General features: G+C 39.3%; 1 protein-coding gene across 1 annotated transcript; it reads left to right on the top strand.

Annotated features, from left to right (window-relative positions):
* The first annotated feature begins 405 nt into the window (after positions 1-405).
* On the top strand, positions 406-20,126 carry LOC146608547 (bile salt export pump-like). Its single transcript, XM_085348579.1, has 29 exons — positions 406-574; positions 662-750; positions 887-905; positions 1,544-1,573; positions 1,654-1,705; positions 1,800-2,104; positions 2,273-2,360; positions 4,154-4,287; positions 4,357-4,528; positions 4,754-4,878; positions 4,967-5,141; positions 5,379-5,492; positions 5,582-5,692; positions 5,779-5,904; positions 6,350-6,553; positions 6,639-6,809; positions 7,012-7,213; positions 7,348-7,417; positions 7,839-7,941; positions 8,137-8,304; positions 9,849-9,953; positions 10,246-10,407; positions 10,965-11,168; positions 11,773-12,014; positions 12,604-12,760; positions 12,885-13,082; positions 15,922-16,128; positions 18,377-18,523; positions 18,986-20,126. The coding sequence occupies exons 2-29, from the start codon at positions 672-674 to the stop codon at positions 19,184-19,186; spliced, it is 4,071 nt and encodes a 1,356-aa protein (XP_085204705.1). The 5' UTR covers positions 406-574; positions 662-671; the 3' UTR covers positions 19,187-20,126.
* The last annotated feature ends 1,923 nt before the right edge of the window (positions 20,127-22,049 follow it).

Raw genomic sequence — 22,049 nt, 5'->3', positions numbered from 1 at the left:
GCACGGGGTGTGCGGAAACACAACAGCGGGGAGCACGAGCACAGACGTCGGAGGGAAGCACGCACACGGGGTTCAAGGGAGCAACGGGGAGTTATTGTGTTTACAGTTTTTCACTGTGAATAAAGAGCACTGTTTGCATCGCAGAGTCTGCGTTTTGGGTCCTCCTTTCCCCACATCCCCACGGTCTGCCAGCCAGACCGTGACAGTACACAGTTTAAAAAGCTATGGATTCTAATATTCAGCTTGACATTAGACTAGGATAAACGGTGGTTGGCCTTTACAAGTAAAAGGTTTGCTTTTGCAAGGTCATTGACCATTTCAGGTCACTGGCCGTTTCAGGTCACTTACCTTCTAACAAAACAATCCAACCCCCTGTTCCAACAAATGCATAATCTGTTCAATAACAGCACGCAAAGAGCTGCCAAGGTATTCAGTGTTTCAACTTCTTCGCAAGTGGCAAGCTGTGACAATCACCAGGGATTAAACAGCTTCATGTTAGGATACTGGACTGCCAATTTAATCTGACTTGGATTTATGATACACCTCAATCAAGGATAAATAGGATAACAGATTTGTAAGATATTCTTTGTGCAAAAAACAAACAAAAAAAGCACTCTGGTACTAGTGGGATTTCAATTTTGTTTTCCTTTTCTTTTCCTAGATGACTCAACATGCCAACAGGATCTGTGAAACTGCAAAGCATAAAACAACTAGGACAGGAAAACCACAGCTATGAGGTTTCAGATGAAGGTAACGTGCTATTTTTTAATGTAGAGAACTTATTAAGAAAACTGAGATATAATCAACAATGAAAATTATGTTAAACTTCATTTTATAAAAATTAGTTTCAATGACAGATATAAATAATGTATCTGTTGTCTTACAGAACCAACTGGCTCATATATGTAAGTTTAATGTTTTATTTATTGATCATGAGAAATTTTAGAATATCTGAATTTTCTAAGTAAAATGTCATTATCAGTCTTATTATTTTTTTCTGGATCAACTAATAATTTAATGCATTTTAAAAAGACTGTGTCAGTAGTTTCTGTTCTTTTTGCTCAACACATCACTGTCTTTAGATTCAACTCAATCACTTGATAGTTTGGTATATCGCAACCTTGTTAATACAAGTTTGAAAGGATAGAAAAGTACTCTGTTTTACATAATAATCTAATCTGATTTTTCCTTAAATGACACTTCTTATGAAGTCTTGATCTTCCTGAATATTTAATAGATCATTTAATATCAAATTTACTTTAAATGTTAAGCTTAAATATTCAATTCAATTCAATTTTATTTATACAGCACCAAATCACAACAACAGTCGCCTCAAGGCGCTTTATATTGTACAGTAGATTGTACAATAAATATAGAGAGAGTTGATAAGCAATCATCAATTGATGACCCATTAGGTATAAAGATATGACTTGTTCATTTCTTGATAAATACATTAGACTCATGAATTCGTCATATGCCCTGCATGAATGTGTTTCTCAAGTATCTGTTTGTCTAATTACTCACTGTCCTGTTTTCCATGCAGAACAATTACACATTCCAAGAAGGATGAAAAGTAAGTAGCAAGGAGCAGGCTCTGAATACTTTGTCACATTTGAGTAAATAATCAACTCATTGGACTTTTATGTCAAATAGAGCTCAGAAAAATGAAGAGCAACCAGCCATTAGAGTCGGCTTCTTTGAGCTGGTAAAAATGCCTTACACTGTTTGCAACGTCCCCTCCTTTATCAATTTGGATCCACCTAATCTAGTGTGTGCTTTGTGTTGATGCACCTGCCCAGTTCCGCTTTGCCACGTGCAAAGACATACTGATGATGGTGGTGGGTTGCTTGTGCGCATTGCTGCATGGCTCAGCCCAGCCTCTCATGCTGCTGGTGTTCGGCCTGCTCACTGATGCCTTCATCGAGTACGACATTGAGCTACAAGAACTGAGTGACGACCGCAAGGAGTGCGTGAACAACACCATCCAGTGGAAAAAGAACTACACTGCAGCGTACAACCTGTCAGCGCCCATAAACCAGTCAGATATCGGCCTTCTCAATTCAACTCTCGAGATGTTCGTACCACTGGAGAACAGAACATGTGGGTAAGTGGGTTGTGAGAAATACAATATTTCATTTGTCAAAACGAAATATAGTTCAAGCTGTGGCTTCTGTATTGTAATCTCTATGTGTTTTATAGTCCTATAGTATGTCTTTGCACGTGGCAAAGCGGAACTGTGACTTTTGAATAATATGTGTGACTTAACTTACAGGCTTCTTGACATTGAATATGAAATGATGATGTTTGCCTTCTATTACGCTGGGATTGGAGCAGCTGTGTTTTTGCTAGGATACCTTCAGGTTAGTCACGGAATATTTTAATATAAACAAACTTGTGTTATAAGTCATCCTTTACTCATTAAAAACACCCATCAACTGCACTGTGACTCAGATCAGCTCATCCATCATCAGCTCGAAAAATTTTTCTTTTAATGAAATTGATATTTTTAATGCTAAATTATGATCCCTGTATTTTACTATTTTACAAAAAGCTGAAAAAGAGTAAAACACTTTTTTTTTATAAATGCCACAGTAGTTATTTATTTGTATTGTTCTTTTCATTTCCAGTTTTTTTTTTTGTTTAGTTTTTTTACCACAACACACAGGTAATGATTGATTGTAATTTGCAGCACAGGTTGTGATAATTCTAACCACAAAGAAGTGAAGATGTAAGTTGAAAGCGAACAATGCAATCTTCCAAAGCAGGGGGGGGGGGGGGGGGGGAAATCCAGGCCTCCAGGGCCGGTGTCCTGCAGGTTTTAGATATCACTCTGGGTCAACACACTTGAATCAAATGATTAATTCATTACCAGGCCTCTGGAGAACTTCAAGACATGTTGAGGAGGTCATTTAGCCATTTAAATCAGCTGTGCTGGACACATCCAAAACCTGCAGGACAAGAGCCCTTGAGGCCAGGAGTTGGACACCCCTGCCCTAGAGTCACAATCAGGAAAACCTGATGAGCCTAGGTCTAATCTATTAACGTGGCTTTCCACTATCTCTCCTTGCTCTGTGCTGCTGTTTCTTTATTCTTATGCTTTTTCATTGTACATGTACAATGACAGTAAGAGGCTATTCTATTACTGCTATTTTATGTCCAGTTCACCGCAAGTAACAACCTGGACTTGTGGCATTTTCTGTTTTAGAAGTGTAGGTGTTAGTGGAGGGATGTCTAACCTCACTGCCAAAAGGACATTTGGAACAATACTAGGGAAATGTGAATTCGTGGAAGAAAAGTAAATAAAAAAAATGGCATGACCTAAAGAGAAGTTGTATTGGGAGGCTACGTAGCACTGAAATTTGAGCAACAGTCTATGGTTTCTAGGTTATTTATCATGATCAGGCTAAACTGAATCTGAAGATCGCTGTAAGTGATGATAGAACCTAAAAACCCTGGGTAAATTGAGAGTTTACTAAAAGCCTCATTCTACCTTTTGAAAAGCTGCACAGGATAAAAAGTGAAGGATTTCAAATAGGTCTGGTGCAGGACTTGAGCAGCTTCTTCTAGTAAAAGATTCCAGGTCATCTTTGATTTCCTCCAGCAATTAAGAAATAAGATGGCTTGAAAATCATTAGTCACTGTTCTACTAATGCCTTCTTTATTTCCTTACTTTATTTATTTATTTTTTCATAAATGTCACTGCTGACAGGGTAACACTTCTGACACACCAACCAAATGAGAGCAAATGTAAATATTCCAGTCCTTTTTAAATCCCAAATATGCCCTTGGTTTCTGCTCAGGAAATATCACATGACTCTGTTGGCTAGTAAAAAATAAAAAGAAATTTTGCACAACATTGCAAAATAACCATCTGGATTATTTTCTCAGCAATGCTCTTCCTGAGCATCAGAAGACTATGTGGAATGTGCATATATCTTCAAATGCTTAGTGTTAACCTACCTCTTAAGCAATGAGTGCCCTTTCATGTGTTAAGTGCCCCTTTAGCTGTTCCACAGGTGTAATTTGTCTTTTTATAAATCAAAAACAAGGTCAGGAGGAAGAGTGCAGGTCCTGATGACACCCTGCTGCCCTGCTTGCTTTTATATTTGCTAATTAACAAAAGTGAACATAACCTCTCTTCAACAACTGACAGATCTCCCTGTGGGTGACTGCTGCTGCCAAGCAGATTCAGCTCATCAGGAAATTGTACTTCAGCAAAGTGATGAGGATGGAGATCGGCTGGTTCGACTGCACCTCTGTCGGGGAGCTCAACACTCGCATGTCAGAGTGAGTAGAACGTGATGATATGGACTACTATGGTTTATCTGTATTACAATTGTTATATCTCTATTCTAGTGACATAAACAAGATCAATGATGCCATTGCGGATCAAGTTTCCATATTTGTGCAGCGTTTCACCACCTTTGTGTGTGGTTTTTGCGTTGGCTTTGTCAAAGGATGGAAGTTAACACTTGTCATAATCGCAGCAAGTCCGCTGATTGGTGTCGGAGCAGGTCTTATGGCTCTGGTGAGACTTGTTTGATATTAAGATTCCAGCTTGATTTTATGACAAAACAGCTTTTTGACTATTCTTGTTGGGGTTGATTACTTTGACCTCAGGGGGTAAATCGTCAAATTCATTTCTCCTGTTTTGTTGAACAAACCTCTCTTGACTTGTCAAGACTTGATTTAACTTTACATTTCAGCTTCACTTCTCCTCTCCATTAACTTGGCATCACTTTGTTGTAACTAGTTTGTGTCTAAGCTAACCGGGATGGAGCTGCAGGCCTATGCTAAAGCTGGGTCTGTAGCTGATGAGGTCCTGTCCTCTATCAGAACTGTGGCTGCTTTTGGAGGAGAGAAAAAGGAAGTGCAAAGGTGAGGTATACAAGAAAGGTACAGCATGTTTACTATTTTCTTTGTACTTCTAAGGGTAGCTCAAATGAACTCTTCTTTTCTTCTAAAGGTACGACAGGAACCTGGTCTCCGCTCAGCGCTGGGGCATTAGAAAGGGTTTGATTGTGGGGTTTTTCACTGGCTTTATGTGGCTGGTTATCTTCCTTTGTTATGGTCTGGCCTTCTGGTATGGCTCCTCACTGGTTGTGGACACTAAAGAATACACACCAGGAACACTGCTGCAGGTATCACATATATTATGCCAAAATATGAATTGCAGCCTATAATAACGGGTAAATCCTGCTTATCTAAATTTGTAACTTTTTGACTTTTCTGCCCTATTTATTTTGCTTTATACGTGTTTATTAGTGCAAGATAAAACAACAAAGTGGCACTTTAAAATAACCTTTCATCGCTCTTGATAAAATCCAGATTTGTTACACTGAAGAGTATAATATACTGACTTTTATATGTTATTTCAGGTGTTCTTTGGGGTTCTGATAGCAGCCATGAATTTGGGGCAAGCCTCTCCGTGTCTGGAGGCTTTTGCGTCAGGTCGTGGAGCTGCGACTATAATCTTTGAGACTATAGACAGAGTGAGAAGACTTGACTTGATATCTTTTAAGCCTTTCCACAGAAAACCATTGACCTTTTTTTAACATTGCACCTTTTAAAATGATACCAGGAGCCAGAGATTGACTGCTTATCTGAAGCTGGATATAAGCTCGACAGGGTCAAAGGGGACATTGAATTTCACAATGTCACCTTCCACTACCCATCCAGACCTGAAGTAAAGGTACTTACAGACATCTACACACATATGCATAGTTGAGATGGTTCTGGTTTCAGGATCTTGTCACAAAGTGTCCTGTCTTTGCTAAGATCCTGGACCAGCTCAATGTTGTAGTGAAGTCGGGGGAGACCACAGCCTTTGTGGGGTCAAGCGGAGCTGGGAAGAGCACCGCCATTCAACTCATCCAGCGTTTTTATGACCCTAAAGAGGGGATGGTAGGTGTGAAGCTCCAAATGGTCACGTTCATCATTCATCAGACTCTTTCATCAGAGTGTGATGATTACCTGGATACACACCTCCATCCTTTGAAGCTTTATTCTAGCTATTTTTAAAATAACCATCCCCTAAAGCTGATGGAAGTACACGATAATCCGTTTCATTATTCAGCAAATGGATCCTAACAGCCTCATTTTTCACTTTTACTGGAATTACAGGCCCATACACCCCACACTGTCTTATTTCTTTAAGCTTCTTGAGTAGAAAATAGCCTGTTATTGCCCGATGAAGGGCATCCATAAGACTAACAACCCTATGATTTGAAACTAGGATTGTTGCAAAGACAGAAAGAAACAAGGAAATGCATTATAGCAGCAAAGTGCTGTAATAGCATCATCCATCAATTTTAGCACAAGCACCTGCTCTCTGTGGCCTCCATCTCAGGTGACCCTGGATGGTCATGACATCAGAGGGCTGAACATCCAGTGGCTGCGTTCTCTGATCGGTATAGTGGAGCAGGAGCCTGTGCTGTTTGCCACGACCATTGCAGAGAACATACGCTACGGTCGCCCTGGTGTCTCTGACAAGGACATCATCACTGCTGCAAAGGAGGCCAACGCGTACAACTTCATCATGGACCTGCCACAGGTGCAGATGAGCAATAGGCTTTTAAGCTTTATAGGTGATCACAACGTTTAAGCACTGGCTGACAACTTTTTTCCTTTCTTGATAGAAATTTGACACCTTGGTCGGGGAGGGTGGAGGCCAGATGAGCGGCGGGCAGAAACAGAGGATTGCTATAGCACGAGCGCTGGTCAGGAACCCTCGTATCCTGCTGCTGGACATGGCTACCTCAGCTCTTGATAACGAGAGTGAAGCTGTAGTTCAAGCAGCTTTGGATAAAGTATGTCTGGCTCATCTACGACTAAATTAGATATTTAATGACGAAAGGTTCAAAATTTGTAAGACTTCTTAAAAAAATGGCTGCCACCGTCACTACAAGGGCCAAATACTGACAAAACTAAAATTTTCAGCCTCTGTTTTGGGAATGAAGAAGAAATGATCAAATATAAGTAAGTATTTAAGTATTTTAAACTTCCTCACAGGTACGAATGGGCCGCACAACTATCTCTATTGCTCATCGTCTGTCCACCATAAAGAACGCTGATGTGATTGTGGGCTTTGAGCACGGCCAGGCCGTAGAGAGGGGAAAACACAATGAACTTCTGGAGAGGAAGGGTGTCTACTTCACTCTTGTCACCCTGCAGAGCCAAGGAGACAAGGCTCTGAATGAAAAGGCTCGGCAAAGTAGGTCCAGCCCTTTGGGAATGACGAAATCCACTCTGCTTCAATCTAAATGTTTTGAAAGACTTATGCATGTAGATATTACAAGAATCTAGTGAATGTGACCATCTCCTTCTATTGATTTTCTTATTTCTTAGTGGCCGACCATGAAGACGAGCCCGAGAGACTAAAGCTATCTAGAGCAGGCAGTTACCGTGACAGTTTGAGGTATTACACAAACTCGTGCCCAATCACTCCTTCTCTTCATCACATTTGCTCATTTTCTTGGTTGAGTTTTTATCCATTTTCTTGGGCCTGACTGTGCATCTAAATAGGATTATTATAGTAGTCATTTTGTAGCTGAAATTGACTTTTGTCAGTGCATAAACTGGCACCTTAATTTTCTTAATCACCCTTTTGCATTTAATCTGACATTTGGAACATTTAGCTGACACTATCATCCAGAGCCACTATACAACAGGTACGACAGTAGAGGAGGCTAGAGGTACTCTGTCACCCCAATACAAGCATCCAGTAATCAGTGCCACAATAGCAGCACCACTCACAAACTCGAGTACCTACAATATTCAGTAACCTATAATGTGCATTACTCTTTTTTTTCTGTAATTAACTGATTAATTCTTTGCAGAGCCTCCATCCGCAGGCGGTCCAGGTCCCAGTTGTCAAACCTGATCCCAGAAGCCTCCGTTCCAACTGGAGACATTTCTATATCTCGACCAGATAACGACAAGGTGTGTATGTGTGGGTGTGAGTGGGTTTGTGTTTCTTTTATGTATGAAACGTTTGCCAACAAACAGCCAACAAAAGTTACAAACCAGTGGAGTATAAAACTACTTGTTTGTATTTGTAGTTTTTTTTAATCCATGCTTAAACATTATATTATTATAATGCTCCTGCGTAATATAACTTTATATATTTATGCTCAGAATGCATTCCTAGAAGAGGACGATGAACTTGTGGAACCTGCTTCAGCTGCCAGGATCCTAAAGTACAACACACCTGAGTGGCCATATATGCTTTTTGGATCCATTGGGGCTGCAATAAATGGAGGGGTCAACCCCGTCTACTCTCTGCTGTTCAGTCAAATCCTGGCGGTGAGGTTCAAGTCTCATGTTTTGAATCTGAATCTAAAAGCTTGTAGAATGTAGGCATTAAGTTTTGGACCAAACCAGATGTACAAATCAAACGAGGGGCAAAAGCAGCAGTCAACATATAGTCGCACCAGAAGCTGAAAATGCAGTGTTCCCTTCATATTGTTCAGCATACAGTTTATGTCAGGAAAGCATTTATGTCAACCTCATATAATTCACTCAACAATATTGTGAATTTCTAGTACTGACATTTTCCACAGGAAGAACAGAACAGAAGTGGCAAAATGGTTGCACAATCACCAAGCTAGCAGTTAGATGTAATTCAGTTAAATCTATTATTGCCAGGTGCACTAGTGCTGCTGGAAAGGAATGTATGCTCCCATGCACGAAACAACTAAGTGCATAGACTTCAGTGCATTAAAAAAAAAAACAATGTAATTATATTTACATACAAATAATTAACGTTAGGTACAATAGAATAAACAAAAATTTTTTAAAATTTTAATTGTTAAATAACAATTTTTAAAAATTGTTATTTAATATTCATTATGTTGATGTGAATGATAATTTTTTTTAATTATTCAGTTGCCCTTTTTTTAAATCCTATAATATAGTTAAAATTCCTTCCTATATAATGTGTTTCTCTTTTCCTGTAAAATACCCAGAAGTCCCCAGGAAACCACTGTTTATTCGGGGCAGGGCTAGACCGGCCATTGGGCATACCGGGCATTTGCCTGGTGCTGCTCGTGATTTTTCGTTTTTATGGGCCGATGGGGTTTTATTTCTTGTCCTTTTTTAACGGTATAAATGAACGGTGGTGGATTGGCCAGTTGGTCATGATCGACTCTGGGCTGGACCAATTACAGCCCAGAGTTTACACTAACTCACACATATCCACACATGTCCAGCTGTAAATGACAGCTGGACATGTGTGAGTTAGTGTATTAAGCACTTTTAGATTTGTGTGTCTCTTATCTTTTTTATGACACTGACATATGCACATGAAATATGGCTATAAAGTCATGTAAAACTGTACATGAGACTCAAGCTCTTACTTCAAATCAGAAGACTTTGACAAACGACTGGTTTAGTTTGACAGTGAACTGTGATATTCATTTTGCAAATTTCCTTCTAATTAGCAGCAGTGACCAATACATTATCTGTGTAAATGATATGTTAGCTGGCTAGTATAATGGAATGGCTTTTATATAGCATTTTCCTAGTCTTACTAATCACTCAAACCCCAATATTCAAACAGCCCTTTATTCTATGACTCTGAGTTTAATCACATGACAGTTTTAAAAACTCTAGCCCTGTCAGTTTGGTTTGCCGTTAGTTTGCTGACTTATTAAAATGAATTTTAATACCCACTAAATATTTTCCAGTGTAAATGTTTCGTGCTATCCCACCCTTGAGGTCCTGTTAAACCATCATCAGATTCTTTTAAGTACAGTGACACTGTGAGCTGAAATAAAATAAAATCAAATAAGTCAATGAAATTCTTCATTTATTTGAAAGCACTTTTTAAATGCCTATATGTGTTTTAGACTTTCTCAGTACAAGATCCTGTGGCTCAGAGGAAGGAGATCAACAGCATCTGCCTGTTCTTTGTTGTGGTTGGCATTGTCTCTTTCTTCACCCAGTTGCTGCAGGTAGAGTAGTTCACTTGCAATACTGATTTCTTTAGTGCTTCTTTGCAGCCTTAACACCTGCTGGTGGTCAAGGTTGAAGGAAGGTCATAAGAGACCTGTTTATTTTGGTAAATAAATGCCTTCTGCTGAAGGAAAACATTTCCTTACATCCTGCAAAGCAAAGGCTTTATACTCAATTTATGAGTGGGAAACCTTTTTTTTTTTAGGTTACTCATTCAGTAGATCACATTCGGTATGAAATCACTGTGGAAGTGTTTTGGATTTAATATTTTGGGTGTGCGTGTGTCTCCAGGGTTACGCCTTCTCTAAGTCTGGAGAACTGCTGACCCGCAGGTTACGTCGGCTTGGCTTCCAAGCCATGCTGGGCCAAGAGGTTGGATGGTTTGATGATCACAGGAACAGTCCAGGAGCTCTGACCACACGTCTGGCCACTGATGCCTCACAAGTGCAAGGAGTGAGTTATAGCTTTAATGAAAAAAACAAAACAAAAAAATAAAGTACATCTTCATGTATATTGGGCTATAAAGTTATGCTTATAATTAAATCAGCTACTTGGATGCTGAAACTAAACACAGTATAAAAAATGGATATGCTGTGATGTCACACATTGTTTCTGATAAGATTATTTATAGTTTTAGCTTTAGTTTAGCCTAACCTGGGCTATCAGCTAGCCATTCCTTGATATCACTGGTATCACTGGAACTCTTGCTTAAGCTGCTGAGCTTTCTGTTTCTTTTTACACGTTTCAATAAATTCTAAAAAGTCATATTCAGCTTAGAATGTAATTTCTATCATTTATGTAGTTTATGTCTTTTCTTTTTAAATCACAATTTTAGCCTAAATTGCACATGTTTCTTAATTCTAGCAAGTTTGAGAATAAACAACTGAAATAATTGTGTAATAGCTTGTTTGTTGTTTATAGAATCTTATATGTATTAAAATTTTGTTCAGTCCATGTGGACAATCACCAGAAGTCTGAGTCAAGTGACATCATTGCTCTCTTCCTCCAAGGCTACGGGCTCACAGATCGGCATGATCGTCAACTCTCTGGCAAACATTGGCGTTGCACTTATCATTTCCTTCTACTTCAGCTGGAAGCTCACACTGCTGATCCTTTGCTTTCTGCCGTTCATTGCTCTGTCAAGTGGCTTCCAGGCTTCAATGCTCACAGGTTTCGCCAAACAGGACAAGGAGGCCATGGAAGCGGCTGGACAGGTCAGATATGATTCCTATTTTACTTGCATTTCATATCAGTTTACGTCATCCTCCAGTCTGAAAATAGTACAAGTGCATTATTCAGATATAGAATGACAAGTAAAATGCATCATTACAGTCCTGAACTACAGTTTTAGGCTGCAGGTTTCATCCCTGCAAAAACCTGCAGCTGAACATTTATCGGGGTCCAGGGTTCAATTTAATAATTTTTTTGTTCCTGTAATTTGGGGAGTGAAGTATTCAGTTAATACTATCAGGCTCCAATGGTGTAGGGGCCAGCCATGTTCAAAATGCAGTCAGGATGCTACTGATAAAATTTTAGGAGAATACAGTGGGCTGAAAAGTTCACAGTAAAAAGTGGACTACAAACTTTCTTTATGCTATGTGAATTATCCTAATGCAGTAAGCCCAACCCATTTAAGTAAAGTGGATTAGATGTAAATTTAATAATACCTAAGGGCGGAAACTAGATAACTGTAGCTGCAAAAAACAGGACATAGATAAGAAAGAGCAGCTACGTTATCTACATCCTTTTCTCCTTTGCACATTAAAGCACACAACAACTAGGCTTGCTTTAGACTTTACTCTAGTCCTTTATGCCCAGATTTCTGGTGAAGCTCTGAACAACATTCGCACCATCGCTGGCTTGGGGAAGGAGAAGACCTTTGTGGAGATGTATGAGGCCCAGCTGGACGCGCCATATCAAGCAGCCCTGAAGAAGGCGAATGTATATGGAGCTTGCTATGGTTTTTCCCAGTGCATAATTTTCTTGACAAACTCAGGCTCCTACAGGTTTGGAGGTTATTTGGTGCAAAAGGAGGGGCTCCATTTCAGTTTGGTGTTCAGGTGAGAGTCAAGTCAATGTATATGATGTATATGTCTAATACTAGTCTGCATCATCCTAAAAAGATAACTTCAGTAAAGGGTTAAAAATGATTTGTAATAAGGACATCTTTTTTTAAAGGTCCCCCAAAACACATACTCGAGACAACTTTGTAGATTTTTCTTCTTGTAAATTGTGCATAAACTTGTTGATGGCTCCCAAAAGCATTTGGTCAAAGTGAAACTTGCTAATGTACATTTAGCCTACAATTAGTGGGAGTGTAAGTATAAATTTGAGCCTGTATGTATAATTTCAAACTTGTATATAATTGTGAACAACAATTGAGTTGTTAAAAAAAACAGCAAAAAAGATTGTTTCGTTAAAGTCATGAAAAATGCATCTTGGAGGAAGAACAATTCAAAGGGTTAATTTAAGTCCAAAGTTACCATAATGTTACTGCCCACGATGAGTGAAAAAGTCTGACCACACTTAACCAATGTGTATCGTGTGCATATGTGTGTAGGTGGTATTTCCACGTTCCCAAATCATGGTGCAGTACAGTGGGCTTTCATTGTTGCTGGGGTCTATTTGTGCTTTTGTTATCTCTTACAGGGTAATTTCAGCCATTGTCACCAGTGGCACAGCCCTCGGCAGAGCCTCCTCTTACACACCTGACTATGCCAAAGCCAAGATCTCAGCAGCACGTTTTTTCCAGCTACTAGACCGCGTGCCTCAGATCAGTGTCTACAATGACAAGGGAGAAAAATGGGTAAGGTGGTGCATAAGTTATGTGTGAAGTACCATGCACTTTGAAGGTGTAAGAAATGTGGGTGAATGTCTTTTTTATTTATGTGTTTTTATCCTCTCTGACCCTCACTCTGCTTTGTTTTCAGGATAACTTCCAAGGGAACATTGACTTCATTGACTGCAAGTTCACCTACCCCTCTAGGCCAGACATCCAAGTCCTGAATGGGCTGAATGTTTCAGTGAAACCTGGCCAGACACTGGCCTTTGTGGGCAGCAGTGGCTGTGGGAAGAGCACTAGTGTACAGCTGCTGGAGAGGTTTTATGATCCCAACCACGGCAAAGTGGTAAGAGAGACAAAATACAACAGGCTTAATACGCAACAGGCTCAATATGTAAACCAAATGAGTATGTTATGAATGGCTCATATTGTAAAAAATGGAGATACCAATAGTATCTTAGAGCTTTTATTTTATTATTGAGGTGGCTGTAGCTCAGCATGTAGAGTAGGTCATCTACTAATTGGAAGGATGGTGGTTTGATACCTGGCTGCTCCAGTCTGCTTGACTGGGCAAGATACTGAACCCCAAGTTGCTCTCTGATGCGTTCATCGAAGTGTAAATGTTTGCGGCAGACAAATGCTAGTGAAAGATACAGTGGGGCAAAAAAGTATTTAGTCAGCCACCGATTGTGCAAGTTCCCCCACCTAAAATGATGACAGAGGTCAGTAATTTGCACCGAGCAACACGGACTTTCAACTCCCGCCACAGATTTTCTATGGGGTTGAGGTCTGGAGACTGGCTAGGCCACTCCAGGACTTTCAAATGCTTCTTACGGAGCCACTCCTTTGTTGCCCGGGCGGTGTGTTTTGGATCATTGTCATGTTGGAAGACCCAGCCTCGTTTCATCTTCAAAGTTCTCACTGATGGAAGGAGGTTTTGGCTCAAAATCTCACGATACATGGCCCCATTCATTCTGTCCTTAACACGGATCAGTCGTCCTGTCCCCTTGGCAGAAAAACAGCCCCATAGCATGATGTTTCCACCCCCATGCGTCACAGTAGGTATGGTGTTCTTGGGATGCAACTCAGTATTCGTCTTCCTCCAAACACGACGAGTTGAGTTTATACCAAAAAGTTCTACTTTGGTTTCATCTGACCACATGACATTCTCCCAATCCTCTGCTGTATCATCCATGTGCTCTCTGGCAAACTTCAGACGGGCCTGGACATGCACTGGCTTCAGCAGCGGAACACGTCTGGCACTGCGGGATTTGATTCCCTGCCGTTGTAGTGTGTTACTGATGGTGACCTTTGTTACTTTGGTCCCAGCTCTCTGCAGGTCATTCACCAGGTCCCCCCGTGTGGTCCTGGGATCTTTGCTCACCGTTCTCATGATCATTTTGACCCCACGGGATGAGATCTTGCGTGGAGCCCCAGATCGAGGGAGATTATCAGTGGTCTTGTATGTCTTCCATTTTCTGATGATTGCTCCCACAGTTGATTTTTTCACACCAAGCTGCTTGCCTATTGTAGATTCACTCTTCCCAGTCTGGTGCAGGTCTACAATACTTTTCCTGGTGTCCTTCGAAAGCTCTTTGGTCTTGGCCATGGCGGAGTTTGGAGTCTGACCGTTTGAGGCTGTGGACAGGTGTCTTTTATACAGATGATGAGTTCAAACAGGTGCCATTCATACAGGTAACGAGTGGGGGACAGAAAAGCTTCTTACAGAAGACGTTACAGGTCTGTGAGAGCCAGAGATTTTCCTTGTTTGAGGTGACCAAATACTTATTTTCCACCCTAATTTACAAATAAATTCTTTACAAATCCTACCATATGAATTCATGGATTTTTTTTTCACATTCTGTCTCTCACAGTTGAAGTGTACCTCTGGTGCAAATTACTGACCTCTGTCATCATTTTAAGTGGGGGAACTTGCACAATCGGTGGCTGACTAAATACTTTTTTGCCCCACTGTAGATAGAAAGCACTAAGGTAGAAATTCTCTTAAAATTTGCATCTACTGAGATCTGCTAAGCTAGCTACCTTTAGTGAAAGTCTGCTTTACCTGCTTCTTTTTCATGAACTGAATTAGTTCCTGTCTTTTTAAGGATGCAGAAAATTATTTACTAAAGTATAATAAACCATATGCTAAAGTATAGAATTTTCATTTGACTTTCTGTTGTAAAGGTTACAGTATTACAGTGTTTTTGCAGCATTTTTCTTTTTGTTGTTTTGCTTTGCATTTTACCACAACTCTTTCTTTTTGATGAATTATTACCATATGTAGTTTCATTGTAGAGTAGCAATCCTTTAAAAAGTGACACTAGTCCACTCTATGCTACTTTAACTTAAAAAATATGTGCTGTTACAAGTTACTTTTTAAATTTTCATTTGATATAAAACCATGTACTTAAGTTTTAAAGTGTAACTTTATCTAATTAAAGTAACCAACAATCTACAAAATGGAACAATTGAATTGAATTGAAATTGAAATTCAGTTTTTCATGCGTACAAGTACTGCTCTTCATTTGAAAATAACTGTATGTTCAATACAAGATTAAAAAAAACGTGTACTGTAGCCTTAAAAAAAAATCTGACTCTGCACAAAATGGAGAGTTCTGACTTAAAACTGCCAATATTATACTGTCACAGCAGTTGCTGACCTTTTTGGAAATGTCAGATATCTCATTTTGGAATGAATGAGTCACACTGTGTGTATAGTCTCTGCTTTCATCTTTTTTTCTCATGAGGCTCATTTATACTTTGATGTCACTATGAAAGTGAAATGTGTAATTTGTCTCAGTCAAAGAATAATTGCTGGACATTCAGTGAGCACGGTGGTGGAAGTATTTCATGTCACTTCATCTTTCAGTCAGACATTCTTGCTGACTCTGTGCTGTATTTTATAAAATGGAGCACTCTACCCAGGATGATCGTTTTGATTTTATGCCAGGAAGATATTCATGCCAGGATTCAAATGGCCCTAATTGAGCTGGAAGTGGTTTGGAAACACATAGTCCTGATTCTCTGTCTGAGATTTAAAAAGGACACGATCACCTCTGCATAGTTATGAGAGAAATTACAGTCCAGATAGTAGTCTGATGGCTCATTAACTGGATTGTATTTCTAGTCTTTTGATTCTTACATTGCTTTGTACTAATGGAAAAATCAATTACTTCCTGCAGCTGATTGATGGCCATGACACCACTCGCATCAACGTGTCTTTCCTGCGTTCCAAGATTGGCATCGTGTCCCAGGAGCCCATCCTGTTTGACTGCAGCATCGCAGAGAACATTAAGTATGGCGACAACTTGCGAGAAATCAGCATGAATGAGGTCATCTCTGCCGCAAAGAAGGCCCAGCTTCATGACTTTGTCATGGCCCTTCCTGAGGTACGATAAATAGTTTGTATATGATGCTTGTGGCTGGGATTCAAAAAGAGACAAAATTAAATGAAGTTTACTGTTTGAGCAGTAAACAGGCTGGCAACATGTAGTCAATCAGGAAAGGTAAACAACAGGGAAAAAGGACTCTATGCACTGAGTGACGATCAAGTGCACAGGTTGCAGTGTCCTCCTATTTTCTTCTTCATTATAATACTTGTTCTAACATGTTGATTAGGCATGTTGAAATGTGATTAGTCCACATTAATATGGACATTCACTTGTGCTTTTAGTAGAGATGAACAATGGGCAGCTTGGGTTTGATTACAGTCAGTCAGTCATCAGCTATTACTTATCTAAATGATTGTTTTAAATACCTTCTCAGCCCTGAATTTTACCATTATGCATCCCTAACTTTTGCCTACTCTTTAGATGCCAAATGTCAAAGTTCCTTGTAAAATCCATTAGTTTTCACATTATAAGGCTTAGGTTCAATAATTTATTCTGTAAGCCATTAATGTGTCATTTATACCCCATTCTTCCAAGACTAGACGAAGAAGCTTCACCATTAATTGCTGACTTTTATAGAAAGGCAAACAGAGACAGGTATAAATCATATGTTTGTAGTGACTGTCCTGTGTGGACCACCTTATCTCTGAAAACAAACAGTTGTTCATGAGCTCAGAATCCAACCCGTATCAAGGCAAAGTGAGTAATAGACACGTCAGCACACCATGTGAAATGGACATGCATGCAAAAGTTGCAGTAAGTTGCATTAAGCTGCAGGACCAGCAGAGGGAGATGTTTTATTATAAGGCAACATGAAAAAAAACCCCCAGACATTATGAACACAGCCACCTAACTTCATTGTTTCTGGCGATTAAGGACTCTTTGGGTATTTTGTGGGGTTTACCAACAACAGTAAAGTAAACAATTCGTATTAAAAATCCAACATGCAGCTGCTCCCTTGTTACAGATAGTCAACACATTTGATAACATCAACTTTGATTTTGAATGTTTATAACAGACGCCCTTCCAGCTTGAACTGAACCAACAATCTTTCATTTCTTAAGCAAATATGTAAATCACAGTTCAATTCAGCTTTATTTATATAGTGCCAATTCACAACAATAGTCGTGTCATTTATATTATAAGGTAAATAATATTAGAAAGAATCCCAAAAATCAAATGACTCCCTGTGAGCAAGCACTTGGAGACAGTGGAGTGAAAAACCCTCCAGCGGAACCAGGTTCAGGGCGATGTGGCCATCCACCATGACTGCTTGAGGTTGATGTTAAAGAGAAGAGAGCACAGAGATACGGGGCAAAAAGCAAACTATAATTGCCAATAATTTAATAAAGTAGCGTATAGACACACAGAGAGTGAAAAGAGATGAGGAAAGCCCCCCGGCAGTCTAAGGTCATTGCACGATGACTAAGGGATGGTTCAGAGTTACCTGATCCAGCCCGAACTACAGTAGCCTAATCTTAAAAGTAGTGCCTGTCTTCCAAATCCAGACTGGGAGCTGGTCCCACAGTAGAGAGGCATGAAAGGAATGAAAGTGCTCTGTAAGGATAATAAGGTACTATGGAGCCTGATTACTCAAGATTTTGTATGTGAGGAGAAGTATTGTAAGTTCCACTCTCAATTTAACAGGAAGCTGTTAATAGTCAAGTCTGGGATGTTCCAATGTGATGCCAATGTCCTTTACGTTTCTGGACGTAACTGACACAACTTCAAGTTAACAATGACAATTGCTTTGCTAAATGCCCACACACCCTCACAAATCCCAGTTTTAATGAAGACACACTATTGAAACAGGTACAGGTAGAAATGGTGGCTACAATGCTACAAAAGCCTGACTACTCATCAGTGTTTTTGTTAGTTGTTGAAATGGAAAATGTGGCTTCCTGGCTGAGTTCCACATACACTCAGCTTTAACAGCACTCTGGGTTCGGGGATCTTTCACTAATAGAACTCTTGGAAAGAGCTCATATTGTGTTATCAGCAGTAGCTGTTTCTGCGATTGCACAAAAATCATTTTTATGGAAGATGGAAGTTTGCAATCAAGTGTTACGTACATGACATAACAGCTGAGCTATGTTTGGAGAATTTAAAAAAAAGCATCACTAACTACTGATGTTTTCTGCTTACTCTCATTGTTTGTTTATGTCGTTTTCAGTGTCTACTTATTTTTTAAGTACTGTATTGAAAAATTGCCTATAGACACAAATTTTGTTCTCTCCCCGTGCTTCAGAAATACGACACCAACGTGGGCTCTCAGGGGTCTCAGTTATCTCGTGGCCAGAAGCAGCGCATTGCCATCGCCAGGGCAATCATACGTGACCCTAAGATCCTGCTCCTTGACGAGGCTACCTCCGCCCTGGACACCGAGAGCGAGAAGGTATGCTTCGCTGAACTCTGAACAGCTTCCATTTGCTGAGTCCACAAACTCAACATCACAGCGTAGTGCAGCTGCTTGATATTCTCCGGGCACACAGAGCAAAGAGAGCAGGCACTTAATTATTATTATCATTAACATCACTACCATTCATCATCCCTATTATTATCACCAACAGCTTACAGTTCATACCAACCCTCCAGTACAGCCTTTTTAAGATGAATACAGTCAGTTTGGTCTGTGCTGTAGCTTTTACAGCTCCAATAGCTGAACCACGCTGAGGAGCAGAGGCCTCTGCAGTGTACTGAGCCTCTGGAACATTCTAATGGTAGTAATCAGCCCATGATTGTGAAATTGCTATAATTGTGAGGCTTGTGTGTCTGCTACGTGAGAGAATTGATCATGGCTCCTGACTATGTATGTGTGTGTGTCTTTGTGAGCACTAATTCATGTGTCCCGTGACAGACTGTGCAAGAAGCCCTGGACAAAGCCAGACAGGGACGGACCTGCATCGTCATTGCCCATCGCCTCTCTACCATCCAGAACTCTGACATCATTGCCGTCATGTCCAGAGGCATTGTGATCGAGAAAGGAGCACACGACCAGCTCATGGCCCTGAAGGGAGCCTATTACAAGCTGGTTACAACAGGAGCACCGATCAGCTAACCGCTCAGGGAAACATTGTTACTGCTGTAATGTCAAGTGAGGACTTGATGCCATACTTTAAATAATAAAGTATGTAGAAAAGACCTAAGAAGTGGTTGACTTAGCTGTTTACTTCTACAGTATTTATTTTTGTGAAAGGAGTCTTTTAAGAGGTAAAAAAGTATTTGCCCGGATTTCTTATTTGTCACAGTTTGGTTTTTTTTTCCAATTTAAACAAATGTTATTATTAGACAAAGGTCAGACTAATCAGTGTAATCAGAGTAAATACAAAATTCAGTTTTTAAATCATTTTATTTATAAAGAGAAAAAAAAGGCAATGCAAACCCAACTGGGCCTAAATGAGATTAACCTCATTTTTTTGTACAACTGAGTTCATTATCACGAACCCCACCCAGGCCAGGTCTGTTGAAACAAGATATTCAACAGGACTTATTAAATACATTCAAATAGATAAATAGAATAGACTTTAACCTTAAACAGGCTGTTCATGCTTGTAAAGCCTCCAAAGACACATTGCCAGTTATTGCAGTTCCACACAGGGACAGGTAGGATTGGATAACCTTTTTCCCCCTAAATTAAATCATCATTGAAAAACTGCTTTACTTGATTTTTCTTTGTCTAATTATAACATTTCTTTAATGATCTGAAACATTTAACGGTGACAAATATGCAGAAAACTAAGAAATCAGTAAGGAGGCAAATACTGTATGTGATTCACACATCTTGTATGGTGGTATTTTAAGCTAGCCAATCAGTGTCTTTCTTTTATTTACTCTGTTTTTTAATCTCGTTGATACTGGCTTTGTCTCATTGCCTACACCTTCACTCTTAGCAGCCAAATATTCTTTTTATACATCAGAAAAACTGAAAAAAGTCCACAGCTGACCATTGCAATACAGTTTTTAATGGAAAATGGCTTGTAAGCTGGTTTTATATTCAACCAGTGATGTTGAGCAACTGAACACATTGATAACAGCATAGACTTGTTTACTTCTGTGTTATCATTTTGAAATTGTATTTTTTTTCTTTTACTTGTTCAAGTTTCACCATAGTTATTATATGTTTATTACTGACTTGTAATTTTGCAAATTAAAATTTCAAACAAAAGACAACATCAGATTATTTGTTTTAAATTCCCCCAAACAATTTAAGAGGACCAATGCAACTAAAAATATGCTACATCACCAATGGGCACATTAAAAATGCTATTTTGGTATATTAATCCAGTAATACTTTTGTACTTGAGTAAAAAAATGAAGAGGATTTAGTTTTATAGGCAATATAGTGTTACCAGAGAAGCTCTTTCCAAGGATGAATTAGACTACCAGCTTCTGTAAAGCTTACAATTTAATTTTTATATTTATCTTCTTGTTGTTTTGGGGGGTTTACCTAAAATTGTCATTGCTAGGTTAAGCTAATCACCTGGTGCCTTTAGATCCATATTTAGACTCCCATATAATTGTTTTATAAGATGCAGTTTTATTTCCAGTTGTAGTGCTCCTCAATGAAATTGTTTCTTTAATAGATTGATAACACATTGTTTTCAACCCATTAACGAGTTTTATATTTGTGAAATATTTAATAATGCAGTTATGGAATACGTTTTATGGGACAGTAATTACAAAAACCTATCATGAGAATGAGATCAAATTCTGCCAGTATGTCTGCTTTAATACACGCTCTTTTCAGTCAGATATCTGTGGTCCTTTACTCAAATATGAATCTGTTTAAGAGTGTTGCAAATTGGCAATATTGACAATAACAATAACATTAAAAAAAAACTCAATATTGCATTAAATTAATAATTACCCCCTTAATTCCTAGTGAAGCATTAAGGCTGTACTTAGTTTTTGTTAAATAAGCATGACACTCTGTTTTCTTTTTACCATGAATGCATAAGCTTCATAAACTGCACCACTAAATGAAAGCAAATAGCTTCTGCTTTCAGCTGTATTACAAAATAATAATTGCAAAATAACTGACAAGAAACAAGGGCAGGAAAATGGTCAGTATGATGGATTACATATAAAGTGAGTTTCAGACTCAGCACCCAGCTGAAACTAATAAAGTCACATGCTGCCCAGTCGGTGCTGTAGGAAGATATGCTTGGAGCATTTGTATTTAATACACTAAAATACTGAAATTGAAATTTCTGTTTCTAGCTGTCTGTAATTTGTCCGAACGCGATATGTTTGCATTAGTGTCATCACTATTACTCAGTAACAATGCACAGCATGAATGCATTAAAACCTGCTGCTCTAAAATGCATTCCACTGAGACACATGTAGGGATAATGCACGACAGGGCTTCATGGTATAAGAAGATAAGCTGAAAGTCAGTATTTCAATGCTGAGATAAGCAGAGAGCGTCTTTTAGAACTTTAGGTAAACTATGGCAAAATAAATAAAAATAAATAAATATGCAGATGGATAGAATAACACAGCTACTTAAGAAATCTGTGACTGAATATAATTCCAAGCTGTGAGAGGAATATTGAACACCACAGAAACACCCTGCTCTCTCCTCCACCGGTGCTGATGCTGCCACTTGTGACAGGCATACCATGAGAGACACTCCATCAGTTAGCGGTAATATGTGATCACACCACACTGACCTCTGGGAAATTGAGTCTTTAATCATGACATCCCCAGACCCAGACTCCTGCAAAATTAGCATTCCTCAGATGCAATCTAATCTAGCAGCTTCTCCTGCCAATTCATCCAGAGAGAGGACACTGTTTGACTTTGTGCCATGTAATGTCAGTACAATTCTGATTGATGAAAACAGCCGTGGGAGGCTGAGAGATGTGTCTCGGTTGGGTGTGAGAGTGATAAGCAAGGTCCTCTGTGTGGTTTGTATGATC

This window comes from Diplotaxodon limnothrissa, linkage group LG23, assembly GCF_057381915.1.
Source record: "Diplotaxodon limnothrissa isolate DT_005_m linkage group LG23, D_limnothrissa_male_GT1.1, whole genome shotgun sequence".
Classification (NCBI taxonomy): Eukaryota; Metazoa; Chordata; class Actinopteri; order Cichliformes; family Cichlidae; genus Diplotaxodon; species Diplotaxodon limnothrissa.
Note: the sequence above shows the minus strand (reverse complement) of the source record. Positions and strands in the feature narration are given on the sequence as shown.

What these genes read in the sequence shown, in the direction of transcription:
- LOC146608547 (XM_085348579.1), top strand. Translation starts at nt 672, where the DNA reads ATGCCAACAGGATCTGTGAAACTGCAAAGCATAAAACAACTAGGACAG. An exon ending in TCTTTGAGACTATAGACAGA is followed by an intron (nt 5,493 to 5,581) that starts GTGAGAAGACTT and finishes AAATGATACCAG; the next exon opens with GAGCCAGAGATTGACTGCTT. An exon ending in TTCAAGCAGCTTTGGATAAA is followed by an intron (nt 6,810 to 7,011) that starts GTATGTCTGGCT and finishes ACTTCCTCACAG; the next exon opens with GTACGAATGGGCCGCACAAC.